The sequence below is a fragment of the Bombus fervidus genome, chromosome 1 (assembly GCF_041682495.2).
Source record: "Bombus fervidus isolate BK054 chromosome 1, iyBomFerv1, whole genome shotgun sequence".
Taxonomy (NCBI): domain Eukaryota; kingdom Metazoa; phylum Arthropoda; class Insecta; order Hymenoptera; family Apidae; genus Bombus; species Bombus fervidus.
This window is the reverse complement of record NC_091517.1, coordinates 8,649,996-8,677,943: the sequence shown is the minus strand read 5'-3', so window position 1 is coordinate 8,677,943 and position 27,948 is coordinate 8,649,996. Positions and strand designations below refer to the sequence as shown.

The following is a 27,948-nucleotide window of genomic DNA, read 5'->3' as shown; positions in this document are numbered from 1 at the left end:
TAATTAATTCTGGAAACCTTTTTGTCATGAGTATTACTATGACCAATTATGACCTCTTACATTAATGTACAAGAATTAAATTATAGTATTAATAATACATATTTCTATCTTCTTATGAATAGAAAATTCATTATTATCGTATATATACAGCCCAAATTATAATATATGTATGTATACAATATAAAAAAAAGTATAATACATAAAAACTCATCAAAATTAAAAAATTGAATATCGAAAATATGTATAACCAATAATAGTTTTTACGATATAAAAGTTTTCATATTTTTTAACTATGCATTGTGTTCGACGAATATCTCATTGTGCTTTAAAGAAGAAAGTATTATAAACACAAACCTAAAATATCTTTTATGTGCATCTATGTATGTGTATGATTGCAAAGAAAATTGACGTATACATATGCTATATGTATTTGAATGCATGATATCCATAAGTACATAACCTTTTTTTTTCTTTTTTTTTTTTTTTTTTTTTTTTTTTCGTGGGGAAATCCTCATGGACGCCTGGCCGCCCTTTGGGGGGCGGCGTGTAGTGTCGAACTCTTACCGACTAAAACTCCACTGAAGCCTCCTGGTTGAGGTTGGCAGCAAGGGAGGGGGACCACTCCCCTCCTAGTGCCGCATTCCCTGAGATAAGTACATAACCCACGTAAACTGTAAGTACATATACATATCAACTCACTACGTGGTATAGGATATATATTCACCTAGTGTCCTAACAAATAATAGTCATATATTTTATATTTTAATAACTAAGTAATTTTGAAAAATGAGTATAGACAAAGAAGAAATAAAGAATAATTCAGAAACAAATGAATTCATTAAACCGAAAGAGAGAAAAAAGCGACATGCGAAAGAAAATCGTATGGAAGTAAGTATTAAGGTTAAGTTCTAAAAATATAATTTTATTATTTATTGTAATATTTCATTATTTTTACTTAGTATTTTTATATTTTCTTTTTTTTTTTTGTATTATATGTTCTTTTTTAGGTCGAACTAATTAGTGGTACAGAAGAAACAGTGAAATCGGATATAACCTCAAAAAAGATTAAAATTATGCAAGATAGTGAACAAAGAAAGGTGAAAAATTTAATTTTGCTAATAATTGAACTTTATTAATTAATTTGTGTGTACTATTATTAAAGCAAAATAAAATGTTTTCAGATATCTGTACCTGCTCATAGGTATACTCCTTTAAAAGAAAATTGGATGAAAATATTTACACCCATCGTTGAACATTTACAATTACAAATAAGATTTAATTTGAACACCCGAAATATAGAATTACGGACAGCTCCAGAAACTCCTGACATTGCTAATTTACAAAAAGGAGCTGATTTTGTAAAAGCATTTATTTATGGTTTTGATGTGGAAGATGCTTTGGCTTTGTTACGTTTAGACGATTTATTTGTAGAAACATTTGAAATTCAAGATGTAAAGCCTTTGAAAGGTGACCATCTTTCTAGAGCAATTGGAAGATTAGCTGGAAAGGGTGGAAGAACAAAGTTTACAATAGAAAATGCAACAAAGACTAGAATTGTATTAGCAGATAGTAAAATTCATATACTCGGTTCTTTTCAAAACATACAATTAGCAAGAAGGGCTATATGTAATTTAATCTTGGGTAGTCCACCGTCAAAGGTTTATGGACAACTCAGGAATATAGCAAGTAGAGTTTCAGATCGATTATAAAATAAATACTATAAGTTAGTATTAAATTAATAATTAATATTTACTGTATTTATATTAAACCTCTACAAAAATTTTATGAAGGAAATTGTACTCTTTATATAAGATTCTTTAAATAAAATTCAATGTAAATTTTATACAGAAATATGTGTAAAATTATTTATCTTAATAGATTTACAAAAATTAAAATTCACTTAAAGAAGTATTTGATATTTATATTTTCTGGGGACTTTATTAAGAACTAATCTACCATCATAACTCAATGATGCAAATGTCCAAGGGTCAGCAGATGACCATTCAACTGCATACACGCTATCTTCATGTTCTTCATATCTACCAACAACCCCATCTTCAAGCCTAGAAATGATATATAATTTGGTTTTATATATTTTGATAATTTTAATTACACCACATTTTAATTATCAATTATTACTTGTTTTTCTTGCAATTGTAATCATTTTGTGTACTATCATCTTCAGGAGTTACTATATGTCCAAAAGGTTCTGAAGATATTGATGCAATACTGCATAATATTACTCTTGAATCACTACTTGAAGTTAAAACTAATTGATCGTGAAAACGGTTGATTCGAACACTCCACACCCAATGTGAATGTTCCATACGGGACAATATAGGTTCTGTGGGTGACCGAATATCCCAAAATTTCATATATCCATCATCTCCACATGTTGATAAAATATACTGACGATTCACGTTAAAATCTAAATCTCTAAATATAAGAGTAACATTACATTAAATTCTGTATTTAATAAAATTATAAAAATTATGAATAAAAATAAATAATAAAATTTTTATTTAATACCTAATTATTTGAGAATGAGCAGATAAAATCGTCCAGGATGCCTCAGCAGGATTTCTAAAGTCCCAACCACGAACATTATTTTCATTCAGTGTAACAAATTGATTGCAACCATTATGAGGATTCCATTTTCCATTTGTAAAACGTGGTTGACCTTTACTAGCTAAAGTACCAGAAGTAGTAACCTAAATAAAGTAACAAATAAAAGATACTGTTGGTAAATAACTTGGAAATCTATTTTTACCTGTGGGCCATTCTCAGCTAGATCCCACAATATAAATTTATTATCTACAACTGAAACAGCTTTTGTTGAATCCATAGGATGATAAGCAATGGTTTTAAGGTCTGTACCATATGGTGTAGTATCAATGTCTGCTAAGTTTTTAAGATTTTCAACATTATTTGTATATTCTTTCAGTTCTGGCAGTTTCCAAAGAGCTCCTTTCATCTGACAAGAACCATCATCTAAAGAAAACATATTCTTTTAAAGTATAATTAAAATTTATCATTTTAATGTCTAAAAAGGAAAAGTAGTTTTACTTATAATTACCATTTAAAGTATTATAACAAGTAATAAATATATTGGGCTCCGTGGGAGAAGCTTGTAAGGACCAAATTTCTCCAACAGGATGATGAAATATTTGAGTCTTTAAGCTGCCTGTTTCTTCATTAAGTTCTACCAAATGAACTTGATTGTTATTAAATTTCAATGATTGTGTTCCAACTAAAAATCTGACAATATCCGTTTCTGCTGTTTGAGCCGACAATGCTCTTGTCTATAAAGCAAAAAGTATTATGAATACCAATAGAAATAATGGTTAATGCTTTAGATTAAATTATTATAAATCTTTATGAAAATGAATGATAAGATTTATGTTCTGCATATTTTATTTCAAATTATTATTGTCTATAAAAATATGTGATTAAGAGAAGTATTTGTAAATGTTTATAACTTAAGATTTTCCGTATTCTGAATTGCATACTTGGAATTCAAGGCCATATATTACAGGGTTATCATTTTCCATTTTTTAATTAAGTTTATATTTTACAGAAAATTGAAGAAAAATGTTTTATTAAGAAAGCTGTAACATAAACATATAATCTGTCAACGCAACTTGTAGCAACGACGCTAGAGATATGCGATAAGCAACAAATCTATAGATGCACTTATTTAAAAGCGAAGGTTGTGAAGTAAGTAATAAGTGATAACTAAAAGCTGCTATAAGGTACTAGACTAGAAATAAATGTTATTAAATTTCGTTATTAAACATGCAATATTATGAGAATAAAAAATTTTCGATGATTCTACATATTCAATACTAGCAGAAAAACAATTAAAAAATGTTCAAAATTATTTACCAATTTAACTACTATTCGATTATTTCGATGTATGTATATAACGATTTAATTTTGTAAATGTATGTACACGATGAAATATAATCGTGTGAAGAAATGTTCTAGATTGGAAGATTGGTACTATTTAGATAGAATACGATAAAATATAATGTTCCTTGCATTAAAAAAATTTGTTTAATTAAACATTAGATTTTTATATTAAAATGGTGCATTTAGGATTGAATATGTATATAACGCAAACTTCGTGATAGAACGTAGGTGAGTATTATATATGAAAGAATCTTGTACGTAGATTTTTATAAAGAATTTTGTTTATTTATAATAGAAAATTGAAATGTAGTATATGTAATGTAATAATGTAATAAATGAAGATATAAAACAAAAGCATGCAAGAAGTAAAATTGAACAAAGGCGCCAAAAGATCGGAACGTGTTGGCCATGATATACAGAGGCGCCACAAAACCATGGAACCAAACTAGCGAACTCCGAGGATATCTATATGTTTCCATTACCGCTGTCGTATCCCTACCACACAGTTAGCAGCTCCTGCGTTGCTTTGCGTCGACCGACGGGTAACCAGCCGTGGGGTCACCAGATAAATTATGTCAAACGGAGTAGTGTTACGAACGTGAACGATTATCGGGATTCGCTGTGCTCACATACGAAAGTCGCAAAGTGCGCGCTCATATACGATTCAAGTGTGATGCCGATGTAATTCCAGACTGGTTTGTCTCATAGACTTTTGTTAAATAAGTGATTAATTTTGAATGATCGTGCACAAACGTGTGCATTTGTATTGTCTCTTCGTATAAATGCACGTATCTGCTTTTATTTCTTTGAAAAAATCATGCTGACCCGGCAACATCAACTGTAAGTTATCGTTTGTCGCATTATTTCTACTTTCTTTCAATTGACACTCTCATGCTTCAACACGCACTTCGAGTATTATTATGATAAAACAGCGAGATGTGTGTATTTTTTTTCCTCTGGCAAAACTACTCGTATCACGTTACCAGATTTAGGTGAAAGTAAAATTGAAAAATAAAAATATTGTTTTCGGCAGTGTTTGCTGTTGATTCTACGAAAAGTCAGATTTAATAGTTCCAGCGTTTTCATGGCTTTTTTATTCACGCGATTCGAAGTTTGCTAGTTTTAAGATTACGGTTTTTGTTATCGTTTTTTTTCTTCAAGTGAATGATTTTAGTCTAATTGAAACTTGAAGCGATGAAAAGAATACTATGGTGTGATGTGGGTATATATGTAATATTGCAAAGTTTACTTTTATGGATATTATTTCGTACTTTTGGAGCAAAAATAATTAAACAAGTACAATGTAAAATTGGTAAATATATATATTTATTTTGTACTTTACAAAGATTTTTTGACAGAAAATTGATATTTATGCGTATTGTCGAACTACACAAAACTTGGTGCATTAATAATAGCTGCTGTAATGTTTGATACATATACTTCTATTCTATACAAGAATACGTGATATTATTCATACATGGAAAAGAATAATCATTAAAACTTTCAGACTTTCATTTCTGTAAACATCACTCTGTAACTTTATTACGTATTTATTATGATTTCCGTATTTATTACGTATTTATTATGATTTCTGTATTTATTACCGTATTTGTTTAAAGTATTATGCTATTTATATCATTCTTAGACGGCTATTTTTAGAACATAAATTTGCGTTTTTCGCGTATGATATGAACATCGGAAAATTTTTTGAAACTTTTCTACTAGTTTTAGAATTTTGTCTTTATGTCTTTTGTGTCAAAAGAGGAAATAAAAATTGCAGAATATCGTTAACACAGAAAGTAAAACAAGAATATAAGAAATCTTAAGTAGAATCGTTCAAAAAAGTTATACTTTTTACTCAGTAATTGCTTAATAGTAGAAGGAAGAGTTGGTCAGTGTTGTGAATGTTTAAATATATTATTAAATAAGTTAAATACATTATTACAGTATTTTGTAAGTTAATCTTACAATACTTATTATAGTAGGTAAATTCTACAGTGAATATGATAAACTGTAGACTGTGAAATAAGTGATTATATATTAGCATTGTGAACTTTTATGATACTATAATAATGCATAACACTGCATTACTACAGTATTACATTATAGTGATATATAGCCTGATGTATAGTACATACTACATTTATATATTGCAGTTACTACGCTTCATTATACACATAGTAAAACACAGTAGAACTCATAGAAAATTACAAAAAGATGAAAAGGGCATACTATACTACAGTATAGATAGTTTTTCAATGATCATGTAACACTTAATTTACTATGCAACCATATCTTACTTCGATATAGTAAGCTAAAACAATCATTTGAATGACTATACCAGGTTACTATATTTACTACGTACTATATTTACATATTGCAGTTACAGTACTCCATTATGTACATAATAAACCATGGCCATTTGAACGATAAAACTGTACTAGAAGATTATTACTACGTACTATATTTACATATCACAGCTACTATATTTCACTATATGTCTAGTAAAACACAATTACCACGGAAAAATTTAAAGATATACTACTATGAAAAAGCATTATACACGCGTATAATGTTTCCCGTTATAACATCTGTTCTACTATACAATGATACTATATCTTACATCGATACAGTATAAATCATAATTTGAATGATAAAATCATATCAGAAGATTATTGTACAATTCTCACCCGCTACATTCTTCGATCTTATTACGACTACCATCCAAAGATCAAACGTACTCAAATCTTCGAACAGCTGGTTCATCGTCTCCATACTTATTCTAGTGAGGCGATCGAAAATTTTCATTAAAAGAATGCTTGATCGTGATCGAGCGAACGATCGTTAAACTCGCACGTCCATCGAGGAACTTCTTGCATCTTTAAAGTCGGCTGTCCGATTGCCGGCGCGTATTCTTCGGTCGCTTGAAAAGCAAGAGAGAGGATGACGAAGAGGAGGAGGAGAAAGAAGAAGAAAAAGAGGAAGAAAAAGAAGAGGAGCAACGGCATCGTCGCGCGTTACGTCGTTCGACCGTTCAGTGCGTGAAAACGAACTGCTATCCAGCTTGCCGGCTGCCACCGTCGGTTTTCTCTCGTTCGAGAGCGTCCGCAGATCGTTTGGACTCGGTCTCTTGGGTTAATTGATCGGTTGGGATGTTTTCATCCTCTTGGTCGACCTCGTTGCCGCCGCGTCGGTCAGCTCGATGCCGACATGGCAGTCCGCTTCCACGTGAGATCGATCACTCGAGACTCGAGACGCACTGGCGGCAACTGCCATGCACGCTGTGTATTGTGTATATACCATCGCGCAAGTGTTTGACCGTATATCAGTTGTTCAACAGATGACATCCTGTAGCCTGGGCGCGAACAAACGCTTCGTTTCTTCTCCCATTGAAAAAGACGGTCGCTCGTTCCTCCTCTTTTTTGCGCTCCTCTCTTCTCTCAGATCGAAAATGATTCGCGGTCGCATCTCGACAACTGCGACTGTGTACCAGTTTCCGGAACCGCCACAGTGACGTCGTTTTCGTGGTACATTTCAAGGGCAACCACGAAGGCGCTTGGGAGCCCTTGAAAATGTCGTTCGAACACGATTCTAGACTTTGAGTCAGCCGAAAGATGCTTTCTGGCGTATTTGGACTACGAGGATTTAAACGAGTTATCGAGTACATACTTGAGCGAATGTTATATGATATATGAATATATCGAGCTGTTTATTCGCCAGATCGATTAACTTCACGAAACAAAGGGTAGAGAAAATTGATGAAATTATATAAGGCAAACATCAATCAAGTGCTTTGGCACTAAAATTAAAAAAATTCAGGATATGGAGTTAACTACATTTAAAGACTCGTATAAAAGTTGATATTTGATTTGTGTATGTTTCAACTTTACTGCGTTCTTTGGACCATTCTGGATTCAGTCCTGTTTTACTTTTGTTGAGAAATTTCTCATGTTCGAAGGAAAAACGAAAGGATCATTGTTGATATGTATGTATAACTTCGCGTTTCAATTTGATGTCAAAGTTTTTTTCTAAATATTATGTTCTTCTGCCTGTTGAAATTAGGACAAGGCGAGAACATGAAATTCAAGAACCTTAATACTTAAATTTAAATTAATGATATTAGTGTTTTGAGGTAGGTATCTTGCTTTTTAGTAGAATATATTTAGGTATTAATTAGAATAGGTTTCTTGTATATTGCTACTTCATAGGGAAATGAATTTTATGAATTTTATTTCTTGCAAACGATTCTTTACTTTGCTCTTTGAATACCATCCTTGTGAATGGAGTTTTGAAACTTGGGACAAAATTCTGATACGTGAGATTTCCATCGAAACTAGATAGAGAAGATACCTTCGTGTAGAAGGAAACGATGCAGGATTGCTAAATACATATCATGTGAATTCAAGACTGTCTAATTATACAAAATTATTTGTTTCTATTATTTGTTATCAAAGAAAACCGATTTAAAGCTGAAACAAATCGTAATTCTTCTAATAAAACCTAGAAGTTAAACGACTGTCAATTGCAATTTACATAAAAAAACTAGTATTACAACTCTTTTCTTGAAAAGAAAGATCTTTTTTGTTTCAATCGTCAATCGAACCATAATCAATTTAAAAGACTGATTTTAAGACGAAAAACTTCCTGCAATCAACCAAACTCACACACAGAGAAAACTAACGTAGAAGAAACTAACGTTTATTGCTGAAGAACCGAATTCGTGAACGCTGACGAACAACGCGTCGAAGCGTTATTTTTTCTCGCGTTTTAACGGAGAAGCGGGTATATAACAACGACGAACCGTATACCTCAAGTTTCGTTTTAATCAATACTGTCGCATGGTCGCGTGCAGAAAATTCTTTCGCTTATCGCGGCCCGTACGAGTCGGTAGAACGCCGAAGTGCAGTTAACGCAGCAAAAAGTGCATTTACTTTCCAACTAAGCACACAACCCACCTATCACCTCTTTCTCTTTCTCCTCTTTTCTTTCTTCTTTCCTTTTCCACCTAGAGCCTGGATGATAGTCACGAACTTGTTAGATAAAAAATTATTTCTTTTCTGCCGGGTTAGACCGTGTTATCTCCCTTCTCTCGTGTCGTTTATCTTCCGCATGGCGCGATATCACAATGATATAACGCAGCTCTGTAGTAGCATTCGACTGATGTTTCTATTCTTTCTTCCTCCTGTTTCTCTTTTAAAATTTTTTGTTTTTCACTTTTTTTCCTATTCAACTTTGGTTCGATGAGTAACGTATTTATGAACGACTTATTTATTCATTCGCGATTAAGCCGGTTAAAACGTGACTGATAGGCTGAACGGAAGCGATATATTTCGCCCGATAATGGGAGGAATGCGGGCGTTTTATGGGCATTCAGATATGCAAGATAAGGGTAGGTTTGATGAACTGTGCGGAAAGTGTAATGAATCTGGAGCGTGATAAGTAGTCAGGTAGAGCAAGATAGATTTTTGATAAAAGGTTTTTTATAACGTATACGATTGTCGTCGCGTGAAATTAGTCAATACATAGATATGTTTACCGATGAATGATACGTCTGTAGATATAATGTACGGTAGGGGAATGATACTGTTGATAATAACGAAACAAGGGCTGCGTACTTTTGTTATTTGAACGTATTACACAAAAGTGAAAATGAAATATTTTATCGGCAATGAAAAGTTGGACAGTCTGATAATTATGTGGCTATTGAGATATGTTATTGTTTGTATTTTGAATGATTATAGTGGTGGGAAAAGAAAAAACTTTAATTTCACTACGATAAATATATCGGATAAAATTACTCGATATCGAAAAATAGAGATGATTAAAAGTGTTTGTTAATAATGCTTAGAATATATAGAAGCATAAATTTTAAATTTTACAAATCATGAATATACATAAAATAACGAAAATGGTGGATTGTCCGGAATGTTCGAGCCGATTTTCGCTAGGTGGCATTAGGACGGGTCTGAATATATCAGAATGATTGAAAACAAATGACACGCGTACATGTTCTAAAAGGTGATATTTCAGGCATCTCTAGAAAAAAGTTTAGTTGGGATACATTAATTTTTATTAGTTTTATACGCTCTTAAATATGGAAGGAAACAATGTGCATTATATGCATTTGGTAGCTTTCTTTTATCAGAAAGGTAAAAATGCCACACAAGCAACAAACAAGATATGCGCTGTTTATGGTGACGGTGCTATAGCTGGAAGACCTGTGCAGAAGTGATTTGCTAAGTTTAAAGCTGGTGATTTCAACTTTGAAGATCAAGAACGCCCGGGTAGGCCGGCCACCACTAATGAAGATCAGATCAAAACACGGATCAAGAATAACCTGTGCGTTACGACACGTGAATTAACAGAAATGTTCAAAATATCAAAATCCACCATTCACGAGCATTTAGCGAAGCTTGGCTATATAAAACGTTTTGATGTATGAATTCCCCAGGATTTAACGCAAAAAAATCTGATAGGCAACGAGGAGACACCATTTTTGAAGCAAGTAGTGACGGGGGATGAGAAGTGGATTATTTATAATAATGTTGAGCGGAAAAGAAATTGGCGAAAGCAGAATAAATCACCTTTAGCCGCCCCAAAAGCCGGTTTTCATCCGAAGAAAGTCATGCTCTGTGTCTGGTGGAGTTAGAAAGGAATCCCGTATTGTAAGCTTCTACCAAACAACCAGACGATAAATTCGGAAAAGTATTGCTCGCAATTAGACGAATAAAAGACAGTAATTGAACAGAAAAGGTGCAGAACTGGCGAATTGGAAGGGCATCGTGTTTTATCAGGACAATACGCGGCTTCATATTCTTTGACCATTTGACAAAGATTGTTGGAGCTTGCTTGGGATGGACCTAATCCCACCGTATTCATCAGACATTGTGCCCTCAGATTTTCACCTATTTAGGTCGTTACAAAATTCCCTTATGGAAAAAGCTTTAACTCTTTGGTCGATGTAAAAAATCATATTGAAAAGTTTTTCGCCGAGAAACCTGAGAGGTTCTGGAAGGATGAAATATTCAAAACGCATGAAAGATGGAGAACGATTGTACGGAAAAAAAAATAATTCAATAAATTTATATTGATATTTAAATGTGCCACGTTTGAATTTTCCTTGAAAATTGAAACAAAGTTTCAGGACAACCGTATAATTCTTGCATTCTCTGCCTGAGTTTGTTGTTTATAACTGATATTGGTATAGTATTTAACAGTTTTACAATTACAGCTGAAAATACCTAAAATTCTGTGGATAAAAATGTTAAAAATTACTGTCAAAAATCTATACATACGTATCCGAATTTATCGTGGTATTCAAAAGACTAACACGATCGTCCATGTTTTATCATCCAACAATAAAATCTAATGTTAAATCAACAATAACAAACGGTCATCAATCACAACAAGTCAAAGTCGAAAATATACAAAACAAACGTCGACAAATATAAATGTTCAAAAGTGACGTCAAAAGTTAATATCAACGTAGAATCTATATAAGTTTATATTTTTATAAAAAGTATAGAAAAACAGGGAAATTGAAATTTCGTTTATATTGACGATGAGAAGCTATTTTGCGTTCAAACTATAAAGCCAGTAGCAGAGGAAAATTTTTTAACCCCGTATATTTATATACACGTTCTCGCCGCTCGAAGCTGGAAGACAAGGCCCTGACATTTTCCGTGCTTGTTTCCCTGTCCAGCCTTTTATAACTTACGCGAGCGTTTCGAAAACAGAGGAGATACGGTCAGGTAAGCTAGTGCAGGTCGAGGCAGTATTTTAACAGCGTGAAGTGTTTGGAAAACCAAAACGAGATTTCACTTTCTTTCCTACTACGAAATGTTGACACGACTATTTCATGGCGTTTTTCATATTAAACTCAGAGTTCAATGTTTTATACTTTTCTTAGAAAGAATACGGTTATCATATTAAAAATTAATAACGGCACAGCAGAAATTTAATTATACTAAGGTAGCTGAGTTTGTAGAATTTTAGTATCACTGTGTAAATGTAGTGAAAGGAAAAGAAGGCTTACGTGTACGCAGCTGTGATAAGAAGATGAAACAGTTCGTATTCGATAAAAGAAAAAAAAAAAATGTAGATTGTAACCCTCCTGTTAAGTTTATATGCTTATCGTATGATTAGTTGAAAATCATATTAACGTAAATCAGTTTATTGCTAGTACTTATAAAATAGTATTCTGTACTTTATGGAAAATTCACAATTTTTTGTTCAATACACAAAGGAATGATACTTTCAAGAGGTTGTACATGTGTGTATAGTAAATTAGTATTTTCAAAATCTTGATTTACACTGTGTATGACATTTTTTATAACACAAAATACGTAAATTGTATCATTTTTTGAGAACTGGCTTCGTTTATTTAATTTTTTATTATGACTCTACAAATAAATTGCACTATTCTTATAACTAAGAGCATAATACAAGACACTGTAATTATAACATGGACGAAGATAAAAATTCCTTATCATATCGGTTATCTGCAATGAAAATAATACGAGAGAGTGTTAAAGAAAGGATTAACAAATTTCTCGAATTATAGATCCCTTCCACACCAGTTCTCTAACATTATTTGAAGTCTTGGGTGTCGTTCCTTTTTCCTATTTCTAGGTTGCTCAGACCACCTTGAAGTTCATTGCATTCAAATAAGTGTTCTCGCCTTGCGTTTCCTTCCTGCAATATGTAATGCAATTTACAACAGCTCCTTCTTGTCGCGTAAGAGCTATTATTTTTCTTACTTTTAAACAATCTATAAACTCGATATTTCTCTTCAGAACTATCACACCTACTTTTGGTAGGCTGTTATAATAGGCTGTTATGATATAACAAAAATTATTTAAGCCAATATGTAATAACAAAATTGCAGTTTGTAATTGTCAGTCTGTATAGAATTATTTTATCACTACTCAAATTCAAATACTATTATTATAAATCGGCCAGTGTGTCTAAACTTACAAGAATTAGAAATAAGAATATCTTCAAAGATGTACAAAATATTAGTTTCAAAATACCAATTTCAATTTCTTCTCGCAACTATGACCAACAATTTGGAAATTTGAAGTGTTGCAGAGAATTCTTGCGTCACGTTTCTTCTTACAAGATTAGAAATTTCTTAAAAGATAGTAATAAAAGTTAGTAATAAACTGAGAGATAGTACGATAGTCATTGCTGTTTCTAATTACTAACTCATCGTTGAACTATTTATTTTACTTAAATTCAAATAATATTATTATTAATCGACCATAGGTGTCTAGACACTTACGAATGTTACTATACAAGCCCAACATCTTCAAATACATAAAATATTAGTTTCAAAATACTGATTTCAATTTCTTCTTGCGACTATGACCAACAATTTGCAAACACGTAGCATCACGAACAATTGTTGCATCTCTCCATTTCTTGTGTTGATCCTCGGAGCTCGTTGTATTCAACTACATTTGGAACTCACGTTTCCTACGCTGTGCCAGCACGGTGATACCGGTCTTATCTTCTTTTGTTCCTCACGGCACATGACGTGAATTCAATGTCAAAAGCGAGATGGAAATAACAGGCCGGCAGAGCGGCCTGAGAAAGTGGCGAGTATCGATCCACAGTTTAGCATGGGTCTGTGTATTTACATGCAAAACCGAAACAAAATGTACATCCTTAGGCTATGAGCGCACTAGCGACGGTTTGTCGTTTGCGGAAAGGACATCCGTTTATGTGGATGTGCGTGCAATTGACGACACGACTGCAGGACATTTTCGTTATTAGAAGAAGAAGAAACGGAGCTTTTGATTGATGCGAGGGAGAGTGAGAAAACTGTCGCGCGGCAAAATGTTGCTAGTACGCCTAAAGCTCGATATCGCCATATCTTTCCGTATTCGTTGAACGTAGGCGCATCGACATGTATGTAAGATGCAAATTTGTGAAAGCAAAATCGCGAAGCACAAAAAATTGAAAGTTGCTTTTCCAGCGGAGGAAAGGAAAAGTTTCAATGGCAAAACAGCAAACGTGTTATACTAAGCGATTGAGACAATTTAATAGTTGCTTCCTTTTTTAATTATTGTCGTTTTTGTATTATTTAAGAAAATCTATTATAATAACTAATGTATTGAAATATATTGAATATGAAAATTTGCTTTGTAATATTGTCAGAGGTACGGGAAGAATTTTATTTTCAAATTTTATGTTAGTTTTTTGTTATGACACTATATTTTAATGAATATATATTTGTGTCACAGAAACTGGTTGCTGCAATTACACTATCATCTTCTTTTTGTCGATGTTTCTACCGCCCTTTGATCATTTGGAAAAATCTAAATGTACCTAATAGATATTTCATTCTAGCAAAAAACTTTATTTCGTAACATTGTTATAGCAGCGCGATGAATTTTATTTTCAAATACATATATCATTTTTTTCTTGTAACACAGGATCGTGTATTTACAGACATTTTTTAAAGAACAGTTGTATTTAATTAGATAAAATGATGTTCATTATCGTCTTTGAAGCATTGTAACTTCATTCGAAAGTAATGTATCTGTTCTAATAGTTACCCGGTCTCATTTTGTATTATTTTATCTGTTGGTACAAGAAGTTTTCTGATAGAGGAAGTATAAATTTCTTCTATGATTAACTGATAACCATTAACCTACTGATCTGAGAAATTTATGTGACCCATAGATAATGCGTTTACACACGATGCTTTTGAGATCTATCCAAATGAGATAATCAATAGGTTACAATTAAAGGAAATGGGTTTATACTAAAATTGCGTGCTAATAACCCAGTAATAATTGGATGAAACTAATTCATTGGTTGAAAATACTTTGTATTTATGATTTTTATATAGAAAACAATCTTTGTATTGTATTCGTTTTTATTATTATCAGGCTGTGGATGTTTATGTATTTATGAAAAATGTTATGGTGCAAAAATATATAAAACGTACAAATTAATCAAAGTAAAGTATTCCTTTTGTCATGCTCATCGAAATATAAATTTTCATAAATAAGCGTGATCTAATTATTATATTTGGAATGATTCAGTTCAGAGATTCAGTTCAGTTAAAAGATTAAACGATATTTTCCAATTTTGATATATAATTTCCAATTTTAAGAATGGCCTGGTTGTTTTTTGAAAAAAAGATATTTTTGTTCTATATTTGGTAGTTCTGATAATGTTTCTAACCGGGATAAAGTTTCATTTTTACGATTCTTTTCTCTATCTGTGTGCAGATCTGGATTACTTTAAACGATTCGTATTTAATCTAGCTAAAAAGAACAGAATCCTAAAGATTCACCACGGTAAATTTCAATTATGTTTCTATATCACCCTCTAAGGAAAAAGAAGGGAGAAAAGAAAACGAGAACGTATTGTTTTCTTTTGCAAAGAGGTTTCTCAATGTTTTATATCCCCAGAAGGAATTGCGCGATTTATCTTTTGTTCGAATAGCAACAATTTCAAGTGGAGATGCAAAGTGTTATTTCGAAACTGTGGCTCTCGAATTTATGTTCTCCCCTTTGTCGATCGCGTCCTCGAATCGACGTGAATCGTCTTAGAAATTTCCGTTTGTACCGCTTTCCAGTATGTTGCAACCGGCTACTATTATACTTGGTTATGAACTAGATTGAGAACGCAGATCCATTCTTATATCGGCTGCTCCGCTTTTTATTTAAGCCCCGTCTGGTGAATTAATCGATGAATTTGAAATGGAACAACGATCAGTATGCTTCAGAGAGTAAATTTTCATAGCAGGAAAATAAAATATTCGTGTAAATATAACATTCATGCTTGTGTATTATTGTTTATATTATCACTAGACTACGGATTGTTTCTGCAATTTTATATTTTTATGGATACGATCGGAAAGACGGAACCAAAATACGCTCTCATTCGTTAAATATCATAATAAATATTCTACTTTGAATATTTTGTATATTTTTGCAGGTTATATGCATTCTATGTATTTTGCACTTTTAAATTTCCTATAGATGCATAAAAATCCGCAGCCTACTTATCGCTTAATTTTATTCATACTTTAATTCAGTTACATTAATTAACAGACATTCACACGTACAATACCTCATGGCAGACATGCATTTTCCAAATTACGGCAAAAATCAAAATTGGTAGTATCTGATACAACATATTTAACCAGTTATAAGTTGAACTACGAGGCTCGTCGTTATTCTATCAACACGTACAGTTGTTGGTACACGTAACAGAAATCTCTGAATGTGTGGTAAATCAATAACAGTCAAGCAACAAAGATCAAGAAGGACTAGACTCGACAGATAAATCTAGCCGTGTGGGAAGAGAGAAACGTGGGAGAGAGAATGAATGCGTTGTCAATGAACGAACGATTTCGTATACCTATCAACAGCACAACGCCGTCAACAAAACTTGTATTTTCCACGATCACCGTGTCCGATATCTCATCGAACGAAGCCGGAAATTAGTGACAGCAAAACCGATATGTCGAACATCATCCACGTCCTTTCTCCTCCTCTTCACCGCCAAGGTCATTGCTAACACCATCAATACCGCGGCTGTATTGGAAAACTTTTCATTTATGAATTTCACTACACTTCACCGTGACCGATATATCAGAAAGAAAAATTCTAGACTCGTTTTGTCTGTTTTTATTCTTTCAGATTGCAGGGAATGCTAACAGCCGATTTTTCGCAGGTACGAATGCTAATCGTAGAAAGTTGCCTTGGATGTAAAGAGACTTTATGTAATGAAAACTCTTTTTTCTTTAACGTTTCTTTTGTAGTTTAATTGTTGTGGCTTGATGTAACGTCATTGTTTTAGAATTCATTGTTCTTAAAAAAAAAGGGAACATTTCAGCTTGGAATTTTAATAGGGAACGTGAGTATCGCATGTTTGAAACGTTATTTTAAAAAGAGATTCTTGGCAAATTTAAAGAGATTCTTTCTATAACATTATCAACTGCGTGATAATTAGTAGATATTATTAATTTGGTATGAATCTCTTTAAGCAGAAATTCACGATAGAACATTTTTCTTGAATGCTATTTAAAAGTAGGATGAAAGTAAAAGCTCTAAAGTCAGGACTGTATACAAGTGAACAGAAAATATTTTTGCAGTTCATATAAGCAAAGATAGAAATTTTTTCGAAATTTCTTTGCCAAAAGTTTGACAAGTTTTAAAATCAATGTAATATCCAAAAATGACGTTAAGGTAAAAAAATCAACAAAGGTGTACTTATCATATTTTTTACTCTGCTCTTCATATTATGTTTATGTGATATAATTTATTCCCTTAATTTTAAATACATTTTGAAACATTATCTCTATAATTGGCGTTCTATATATATATCTTAAAAAATGTCAACGTTGATTATAACAGTCCACAGTATTTAATAGAATAGAATGTCTGTTGATGTCGTTAATACAATAGACTGCCTGTTATTTCGTATCGTTCCACGAACGCGAATATCTTCGGGTTTCCCTCTCGTTTCTCGAAACAAGATTACAATAGAAAAGTATCTTCGCCAATAGGTGATGCGAACGAAAATAGGTCAACTCGAGTGAATACAATGCATCTCAGAATTCACAGGAGGAAATAAGTACATGTAGCTAAAAACAGCTGGCACGTTGCTTGTTAAAAGTATCGTCTGCTTACCTCGTTCTATTATTTCTTAGTGTACTTTCGAAACGAATTTGGCGTGTAATTGCTTAATTAAAGCGTAATTGTTACACTGCGCTACTTCTGTTTTCTACGACTCGTTTTTACACAAAATATCTAAGTGGCCCAAAAACCTGAAGAATAGTGGAAAAAAATTGTGGGAGGGAAATACGATGTGATTGTTACACTTTGTAATATTTATTTTCCGCGATTTATTTCCGTTTTCATCTGATAAAACATTTATAAAACATTTGAACAGTATAGAAATTATAAATAAAACGTTATGGGATGGTGGGAGTAAAGTAAAATGAATTGTAATTGTCACCTTTTTTATTTTGTCACTTTTATTTTCATTTTTATTTGGAATAACATTTATAAAATATTGAAGCAGTATAAAATACGAATACTAAGAAGCATTGTAAGGACCATGTAAGTAATGGAAAATACAACGTAATTGTTATATTCCCCCATTTTTATTTTTTGGTGGATTTATTATTATTTCTTTTTAACATAAAGCTCATGAAATATCCAAATAATGTAATACAAGGGAAAGCATCGTAGAAAAATCGAAATATAAATTATAAACCATCCAATTTGCGTAAGAGTAAGAATAATAATAACAAGATCGCGTTATCTTGATATAATCAACATAGCTTGTTTTATCATATTTAGACCTCTATTTTACATATTTGTAATAAGATGTTAGAGTAAAATGTTGTTGAGTAAATATACTCAAATCAGTTATTTGTATTGTGACTGTAATATTATATGATAGCAGTAAATTACATCAAAAATCAGCAAGAATCCAAACAGTCCTAGTCTTTGTAGCTGAATTACTGAGAGAAACATATTATTAAAGAACCAACATGATGTAATATAAATGCAATTGACTATGCAGACAACCATACATACGATTACTTCGAATAGATATTCAGATGTTCTTTATTATGGTCGAGGAAGACCTTCGAAAGAAGACCTATATTTACCTTTCATTTAACTTGCAAATTTATACAATTTCTACCCTGAATGCTGTTTTACCTTCCACGGCAAACAGAATAATAATTAAGCGTTCTATTCTTAACACCAGGCATAACGATAAAACATCGATACTTTCCAATAGAGGTAACACCATTTGCATCATCGCTCTACCATCACGGGAAACCTAAATTCTCATTAAAACTCGAGCGTGTAATGTTACTTAACATAGTTGCAACGCGTCTTGTTTATTTATAGAGTCTTCCTGAAAGGAAATCAAGTGTAATAAGAGGTCTGTTCATCGAGCCATGTTCCGTATCTCCGTACACAAAGTGATCCATACACGTTGCGCTTGGAAAAACGTAATTTCCCTGTGGATCTTCGACCGGCGGCGTACAATTTGCCTCTCGCTGCCAACCGGAATATGATAGCCATTAACGTTTCACGATAGGCAGGTATTAGTCTTGGGGCCAGGAGATTGCAAGCAACCACGTGTTTGTCAATATCGGTGCCTAACAAGGATCTCGAAGGACATCGAGTTTCCTCGAACTTTCTCACCAATCCGGAATACAATTTCCGTCCGACATCTGTTTCGAATTTACATGCAACCATCTGGTGTAGCGTCTCTTAAGACCTGGATGCAGATGACCGATACGACATCGCGATGGTCATGTCGATGACACTATGCAGATTTATATTTGTAATAATGAGATCGTACGCTTGTGTATATCACTTGATAAGGATCGAAGATAACAGAGGAAAGTCATAATAAACCATGTCTCTATTTTTTACGTGTGCACTGTACCACTAGAAATATATAATTGTCGAATTGCGTAATGTCACCGCTGTGAAATCAATGACCGCTGTGATGATGTTAACGACCTCATTCGAGGAGATGATGTAAAAAAAGAAATACGACATAGAAAGAGAGAGAGAGAGAGAGAGAGAGAGAGAGAGAGAGAGAGGGGGGGGAGAGGGGGAGAGAGAGAGAGAGAGAGAGAGAGAGAGAGAGAAGAGAATCTAAATTATCATTTTCTATTTTCAGGATCAAAGTTATTACTCGAAGAAAAATATTATTAAAACCAAAACAATATTTAATATGTTAATAATCTAGATTCCTTATTAATTTATAAATTCTAAATTTGATAAATTCTAATGCAACAAGAAAAAGGCTATTCCTCTTTTAATAAATTCAATTTAATAGTCTTTTTTGGGAACGCTAATTACTAAAAATTTCAACATTTTGTTCGATAAAAAAAATATTTAAAAAGTTCTTAGAGACATAATCTATACCTGTTTAATTCTTAAATATTGTAGAGAAAAAAATACGTTACCTTAAATAGAATTCAATTATTTCCATAAGCCTTCCGTTGCAAACATCTGTCGCATCATATCTCTGCATCTGGTCCACGTCTAACGTAAATGTATATAAATATGCACGTCCATGGAAATGGCGCGAAACGCGTGAAATATTTTACTGGCTAGTTTCGAAGGGCAGAGATGCGATTAACGAAGGTTTCACTTTGTGGAAAATTCGAACGGACGGTTGCAGTTCAAGGATAAAGCTGACGTCTACGCGGCTTTGTCCTGAATTTAGCTGGGCCGAGTGTAACAACGGGTGGTCGTTAAAGGTTGAACCTGTATAGGTGGCCAGAGCTCTGTGCCTCCTGTCCCCACCGTCTGTACCATACACGATGACAATAATTGGCTAATTAAGTCACCCTCACGCTCGTCCGTTGCCCTCGCTGGTGTTCCGGTAATTCAGTCCCAGGCATCTCTTCCTGTGACACAACAATGTAGGTCAATCGACGCGTGTGCCATAAACTGTTGCCTAGGCGAATTCATTTTACGCTACTGATTACTGGCTTGGAAGGAGAAAGATACGAAACAAGGCTTTTTTTTCCTGCTGATGACTTCTTGGTCCTCAGTCTCAATCAGCTTGGTATTAGCTACGCTGATAAAGTCATCCTAATTCTTACCTTTATTTATATTTTTTTATACTTTTGTATGAATATATTACAGTGCCCCACGAAAATATTCGAACATCTACCGCAGAATTTATTTTATGAATATATTATGTGTAATATATGACATTTTTGTTTCATTTCATTACCACCGTCATGAGTCATGACTATCGTCATTGCAATAGCAAAATTTGAAACCGATCCGAAAATGTATATAGAAGTTACAAGACATTTAACTGCGAACATATACCCAGTAAAAAGTTAGTATAAGGTATGAATAATAATCTTAAATATGCAGTTAGCGCTAAAGATTGTTTTATTACAGGTTGCGGTTTCTTAACATGGCGAATAATGTACTATCCAAATACTTTGATGATCTTTACAAAGTGTATACTTCCAATAAATATCTTGTAAATTTTATATACATGCATTTTAAGATCCGTTACAAATTTTACCAATATAATCAGGATAATCGTTACAGTACTAATGAAATTTAAAAATATTTTGCAAAATATATACTGTACATAAAAGAATTCCAGGAGTGTATGAATATTTTCACGAGTCATTGTATACGCACTGTTTTAAATATTCTATTATTATATAGCACATTGGCTGTACTCGCGTATTTTAGTAACATTGCCTACCATGTTAAAATTATTATATATTGATCTGCTAAATCTTAGTCAGCTTACATGGATCTCATGCAGTTAATATATGATTGATATTCACTATATTTGATATTATCTATTTGCACAAGATAGTAAGATAGACTGACGATTCTTTTTACTCTCGATTACGAAGCGTTTTCTGTTGAGTCGAAACGTTGATTCGACGGAATTATTGGTGATGAAGCTTTAGATTTCATTGTAAAGTGATCCACGAGTCGAAGAGTAAGCAGGTTCTTCTTTTTTCACAGTAGAAATTATTAGAAAGGAAAGTACGTTGTCATCATATCTTTTTGATAAAATTTGTCGGTATCTTGGAATTACCGATTCAATACGAAGAAATTGTGTCGGAATATTTGACAATTCTACAATTTTTATGAATGTTCAGAGACAAATTGGATAGAATGGAATTATTTTTTAGAAATACCTATTATTAGATTTATATCTAATATTTAAAATGTTTTATTTCGTTTTAATTTTATTTTATAGATTTTCTGGGTTATGTTATATTGAACTTGATGAATTTTATTCCAAAATGTCTGTATAAACGGATCTCTCTATACCCGCTTTCTACAAAATTTTCCAGAATTTCCTATTCCAATTGCTAACATTTATCAATGTCTCGTTATGAAACCATTTCCGCGTTTAATCCACCACTCCTCTTTTATGTTGATTCTCTACGCGTAATTTATGGGTCGTATTTATGGATAATACATACCTACATACATATTTCAATTTAAACAACGTTAATTGCGATTAAATTTTCAGCTTTCTAATTTTCTTCTTCGTTTAAAATTTTTAAAAATCTTTTTTACATTAGGATTGAGATATAATTAATAGTATATCACAAATATAAATATTAATTACAATTTTAATAAAAATTGCTTTATTATATTTATGTTTCAAGTACATGATATATTCTCGAATTTTTACATCCTTCTTAGTGTATTTACTCAATTGAGAAAAACATGATCTTGAATATTTTTTCTTACACATGTTCCTGTTTCGACATTAATCTATCTAGCATTCTTTCGTAAAAATCACTCGGTTTGTCAAAAGTGTACACGAAGCTCACGGATCGACCCAGTATTCACATAATTATAGTTATCAACAATAATGCACTAACATGCCCCATTTAACTGCATGAAAACACACCTTACATACGTGAAACAATTACATACTTCCTTAATAATGCGCGTAAATAGACGTGTAACAATTCAGTGGAACCATTAATTCGCTACCGCGAGAAAACGATTAAGATTGTACCTCGAAACAAATTATACACTTTTTCCATGTTATATTAATAATGTTAAAATAAACATATACTAATGGAAAATATAGAAAATTTAAATTTCCTAATAATATTATTCTCCGCTTTCCTTTTCGGAGGATACTTTACCCGAGTTATAATTAAACACAAATTGCTTTTACGATTATAAAATGACTTATACAGCAACAGATATTTGTTGAAAATGACCGAATCGAAGAAAAGTCCCAAAGATTAATAACATCGAATGCGTTTAACAAAAAAATGTTAGGATGTTCCATTCTTCCCAACATTATCATCGAGTTAATGCATTAATTTCTACACTTTGAATGACATTCTTGTCGGTACCATTTCTATTTAGGATAGTCGTAAGCCACTTGTAAGACTCGTGGCGTTTCGCGACACATCAATAATGATATCGAGGCCACAGGAATTGCGTGGAGAACGGTTGTGTCATAGGTTCCCGATGTCATAGGTCTGCGCTATGAGTCTTAATATTATCCGAAGGACGGATCAAGCCAGAACCCTGGTATAGTCAGCAAAATGAATTAGCTGCACTTGACACAGGCGGCTGCTCTAGCAGGAATTCGTAGTCAGCTTCCGTCCGCCAGACAGTTGAGCAGACTATGCAAATAACCCATGAAACCGTGTGCATGATCGCGTATATACGTGAAAGGCAACGTTACCATGCAACGGTCTTGGTGCACTACATTCTCGCGTTCACGCTCGTTCACATATATACAGTGTGTTCCGTTAGTTTCAAAAATTCGCGTCTGTTGGATGAATTGGTGAAACTGAATTTCCCATAAGTGAAGTATTTGGACAAGACAATTGACACGTTTAATTTTAGAATTTTTTAGACTCTAGTAAATTAGAGCAAGCAAGGTTTGTCTAGGTCTCAACATTTTGTAATTCAGTCATGAACTCCACGTAGAATAATAAACTTTGTTGTATATCATGAGATATTACACTAGCTTGTGATGTAATAACGAAAGAAAAGAAAAATATCGTGTACTTTAAGTATCCAGCAAAGAAAAATATGAAGCTGTGTCAAATAACTCTAAGGTACGGGTAGTATGCATTTACTGAATTATGATAATTATATCTGAGACATAGATTAATATTAGCTGAACAAACTTCTCATCATTTGACAAAGGAGTTATGTTCAACAGTTATATCCTCCAAGAAGAAGAGATGTTACTGTTTCTTGTAAATGGGATAAAAAAATAACTATTAAATATTTAATATAATTTATAATTTTTTATGAACGCGTACAATATGTTTGTAGTTTGCGTAAAATTTTCTCTTAAAGTTTCAATATTATTTTGTTTCCGTTTGATACATTTTCAAAGCTACAACTCAAACTATCCAAAGATTTTTTGTTGCCCATCGTTTATCTTTTTCTATGTATGTTCTTAGGCGAATAGAGTCATGAATTTTGAATCATAACGACCTTGCGTTATAGATCTCGGTGATCAGCTGATCAAGATTCGTTGTTCATTCCGTATGAGAACTTATTTCTTGTGAGCCGGCATAAAATAACCGTTTTGAAATTTTATCGGGTAAGACAAAAACAGATCTTGACAATTCTGTTACGATCATCCTTCAGGATGTATAGATGGTGATATATCTAATTTTGCTTAATTTAATGGCAAATGGTTGGGTGACAATGCGCAAGATGAACCGCAAGGAAATGATTTGTAAATAGCTTGCGTTTTCAAATATCATTTTGTATCAATAGAATACATTACAACATTCTTTTTTGTAATCTTAATAAAGAATAAAATGGAACAAAAGGTTTTCCCTCGTAATATATTAACATTTTTTTGTGCTCATAATTGGCGGTAGTTAAGCTCCTCTTATACTTGTTTCTTATACAAATTTTTATTATCGAACATTACGACATGCTGTTTGATGGTTAACATATTATGTGTTTTATTAGGTAGGTTTAATCGACAACATACTGAGTTAAAAATTGCTTCCTTGTAAAAGATAGAAAATGTTATTTATTACATTCTTCGCCTATAATCTTCGAATGTATACAGGTTATTCAGAAAGTTTGGGCCCAACTTATATCTGTTAATGAGGTAAGGTCGAATAGGTGCTAAAATTCCTAAATTTTTTCTTGAAAAATTATAAGTGTTTAAAGATTTTTACCATTTGTTATGGCTGTCGTAAATTTCTTTCTGCTGTAAGAATGCAAGTTTTCATTTATAGCTCTTTCGAATATTTCTACTTCAGAATATTAGTTTTAGAAATGCATTTTGAATACATACCCAACCTTGGTTCTCTGCTCCTGTCATATTTCCCCTCATAAATTCTTACAGGAAGAGAATTTTGCCATAAATCACTGAACGTTTACAGCTTTATATAAAGCTTTGGACATAAGTTTATACGACTTTTTTTCATCTACCCGATCTCATTGAAACGTAGGATAAATTTAGCTCTGATATTTTTAGACACACTCTGTATAAATAGAGTCGAACTGTACTTCTTGGACACCATATACGTTGCGGCATCACGGTCACCGATGCATATCCTACATGTAGACGTGTACTTAGGACATCTCCAGCCTGTATACAGAAGTTGCCCGTATACAAGCTGGGATCCCGTTCGTCGGCTGCATCGGAGAAATATACGGACATATATTCGCTGATATTATCGCCTCCTTAAGCCCATCTCACATCGCGTCCTTTTTCCCAGGAGGCTTCTAAATAATCAGTTCGGCGGAAACTCGTAACGCTCGCGACCAAATAAATCCTGCGCCTCGGTGTCAGAGGATCCGCACGAGCTCGGTGGGAATTTTTCTCTGAATTAATTCTTAGATAATTAATCTCTCGCAGCCGCTACTAACCGATATATTAGACGGCTAGGAAATTCGCCTGGCGAACGAAACTCGAGGGAACACGACTCGTGCTCGTTTGTTCGATCGCAATTTATTTAGGTCGAGCCGAGAACGCTCGTTTTTCTTCGTGATAACGCGAGATCATTTGCATAAATCTGTTAAAACGACCGATCCGTAGATTTTCGTTACAACATATCTTGAATTTATGTAGGTTTCCATTAACTTGCTGTCTTATGGTGTTCTTCGGTGCGAGAATGGAAGTTGAAAATTGGTATTTAGTGCATTAATATCGTGTCTAAAATACGAAACATTATTGTTGAGACATTAAAACATTAAAAATTGAAACATTACACGCAATTTATATTTGACGATATGTACATCGTTTTGTGTAATTTGAAATTCAAGTTAATTCTCTAAAATTAAAGTTTTCTTGGTAGAAGCATATCTTCTTTCTTTCAGTGTACCGAGGTTACAGATGTTTGGTTTTTAACCTATATCATGAATGTGATGAATGAAATAAATATAAATGGAGAGGAAACTCGAAAGGGACGAATACAAAGGATCAATGGATCACGCTCATTTCTTCGACATTTACGTGCGACTTCATGTCTCGCTATTTGCTCTTTTATTCTTCTTTCCTTTTTTGCATCGTACATGTTGCCAACCGTTCTAAAGATGTTTATATTCATAGCGATGCTTTTTAAAGACCTTCCACGATTTTCTGCGAAAGATAATAAATATATCTTCTTATATCAGGAGTAAAAATTCGTTGTCTTGTACGTTTTCTGATACAATAATTGTTGGAAAATATATATGTTGTCTTCCGTTGGTATTATAAACAAGACTTTATCTTGCTTTTTGCACGAACCTGCACGCGTTTGCGTGTACTGCGTACATGTCGCTGGACAAACCACAATCGACCATTTTAATCGAGCAACACGAACAAGTCTGTTCGCGAAGGGAGAAGTTCTTCGACGATAAAGCAGCAACTGAAAACAGTATTAATAACTACTATAAATTTTGAAATTAATGTAGAATGATTATTAATGAGAAATATTTGTTTTGCATGAGAGAAATTGAAGATGTTGAAGATAAAAATAACAATTTTGGCTGAGAAATGATAAAATATGAATAATACAAAATATAATATTAGTATAAAAAATTAAAAATAGTATGCGCAGGAACATTTAGTCTGAAAAAATAAATATACCAATAAGTTAAAGATCATATTTATCATGGTATCTATTTACATGCGATTTTGAATCGTCGCTGAAGATTGTTATTTTATATGGTACCATTGCTCTTCTCCTATTAATGAAGCCATCAAAATGTTTCTATAGATAAATTTTTCTTAATTACTTAAACGCAATAACGTTCTTTACTTTCTTACAATTCTCTACAATGCTTTTCGGTCCATCGATGTATATGCTTGACGACAGTTACAAGAAAAATAGGTATAGGTTCCATAATGGTCCCTTTCTTTGCCGACAGATAACGCAACTTTGTCATCGTTGTCCCGTTTTATGTACTAGAAACGTGCGATTTTGAGAGTTAAGAGAATCGGCTAAGTCATCGTTTGACCATTTCTATCTTCCTAACAGATCTGGTATCGGTTAAAATAAGCGGAAATCCGACGAAACGTTGGGGAAAATTCTTGACAATCTGGTAGGTCGTTTCCTGAATTTCTGTCCGGTTTGTGGATTCAAGCGACGAGGGTTGTAAATTTTCTGCCCTTGAGGACTCGCCGAGGCAAATAAGTCTGCGTGAAAACGAGACATTATTGGAATTGCTCGTGGCCGTGGGCTTACGATGATTCGGTACGTTACACCGCTCCAAATAATTAGAGGATCTCGTGTCTGAAAGATGCACTAATTGTGACATGAGTGAGTTGCCGTGAGGTAGAAGTTGAAGTATAGCGAGAATTCGTGCTTCCATTTCAATTTTTTGATATTGCCTGATATTTTCTGATGTTTTTCCTTTTTCGTCTCCTAGATTTTTCTTAATGATATATAGCGCGTTTTTATTTCTCTTTCCAATGAAATTTAATGTGAATGTACGGATAAATTTAATGACTTATGATGATGATTCCTCGCTTTTGCTACGTGTGATTTACGGCCATCGTTCTATTTAATTTTCACTTGTGATACTTAAATTATATCTTATCAAAAAAAAGCGAATATCCGGATACTTTTGAGCGGTAGTGTACGATCGACCAAGAGTATGTAAATGTTTCGAATTCATAAAAAAGTGTTTCAACACTCCAACCTGCTTCATAAAACGATAGGTATTTCAATATCCTAACTTGCTTAATAAAAAAGTATTCAATATTTTAATTTGCTATGCCATTAACTTTCCGCCAAAATTAACACCATTCACATTCGATAAATTTCAGTTTCTTTTAATATTCATCAGAATTTCCATTTGAATGCCATTTCTCCTATAAATTAAAGACACTCGTTTATAATAATTTTTGCGTTACGAATATATATGATGTCACCATTTACGCAGGTCGTCGTCCGTGAAATTTCGTTAAATCTCGACGCGTCTTCCGCGAATACTCTTCAAACGGTCGGAGTTATCGTAACGAGCATTAAATCTCGACGCGTGTTAGAGACTCGAGTGCTCGTTAGTTCCTGTTCTCCAGTGTGCGTGGTCGCGCGAG

The 27,948-nt window shown here is 33.1% G+C and overlaps 3 protein-coding genes across 9 annotated transcripts in view; 2 read left to right on the top strand and 1 right to left on the bottom strand.

Annotated features, from left to right (window-relative positions):
• The first annotated feature begins 681 nt into the window (after nucleotides 1-681).
• On the top strand, nucleotides 682-2,528 carry L(1)g0004 (RNA-binding protein pno1). Of its 2 annotated transcripts, XM_072006754.1 has the most exons (4): nucleotides 682-888; nucleotides 1,008-1,097; nucleotides 1,182-1,723; nucleotides 1,879-2,528. In XM_072006754.1, the coding sequence occupies exons 1-3, from the start codon at nucleotides 787-789 to the stop codon at nucleotides 1,707-1,709; spliced, it is 720 nt and encodes a 239-aa protein (XP_071862855.1). In that variant the 5' UTR covers nucleotides 682-786; the 3' UTR covers nucleotides 1,710-1,723; nucleotides 1,879-2,528. The 2 variants fall into 2 exon arrangements, with proteins under 2 accessions (XP_071862855.1, XP_071862775.1); XM_072006674.1 differs by lacking the exon at nucleotides 1,879-2,528 and having other exon boundaries at nucleotides 1,182-1,851.
• On the bottom strand, nucleotides 1,741-3,712 carry LOC139988789 (EARP-interacting protein homolog). The gene is made up of 6 exons (XM_072006566.1): nucleotides 3,510-3,712; nucleotides 3,077-3,302; nucleotides 2,771-2,991; nucleotides 2,530-2,711; nucleotides 2,140-2,436; nucleotides 1,741-2,063 (listed from the first exon to the last, which is right to left on the bottom strand). The coding sequence occupies exons 1-6, from the start codon at nucleotides 3,549-3,551 to the stop codon at nucleotides 1,901-1,903; spliced, it is 1,131 nt and encodes a 376-aa protein (XP_071862667.1). The 5' UTR covers nucleotides 3,552-3,712; the 3' UTR covers nucleotides 1,741-1,900.
• A 713-nt stretch (nucleotides 3,713-4,425) lies between these two features.
• The window catches only part of LOC139988358 (uncharacterized), a 51,554-nt gene continuing 28,031 nt past the window's right edge, over nucleotides 4,426-27,948 (top strand). For 2 of the 6 annotated variants that reach the window (XM_072006080.1, XM_072006001.1), the window contains exon 1: nucleotides 4,428-4,752. The gene's annotated coding sequence lies outside the window, so the exon portion shown is untranslated. Of the gene's footprint in view, nucleotides 4,753-16,574; nucleotides 16,609-27,948 lie in introns of all 6 variants that reach the window. The other 4 variants (XM_072005826.1, XM_072006248.1, XM_072005730.1 and 1 more) reach the window with 4 other exon arrangements.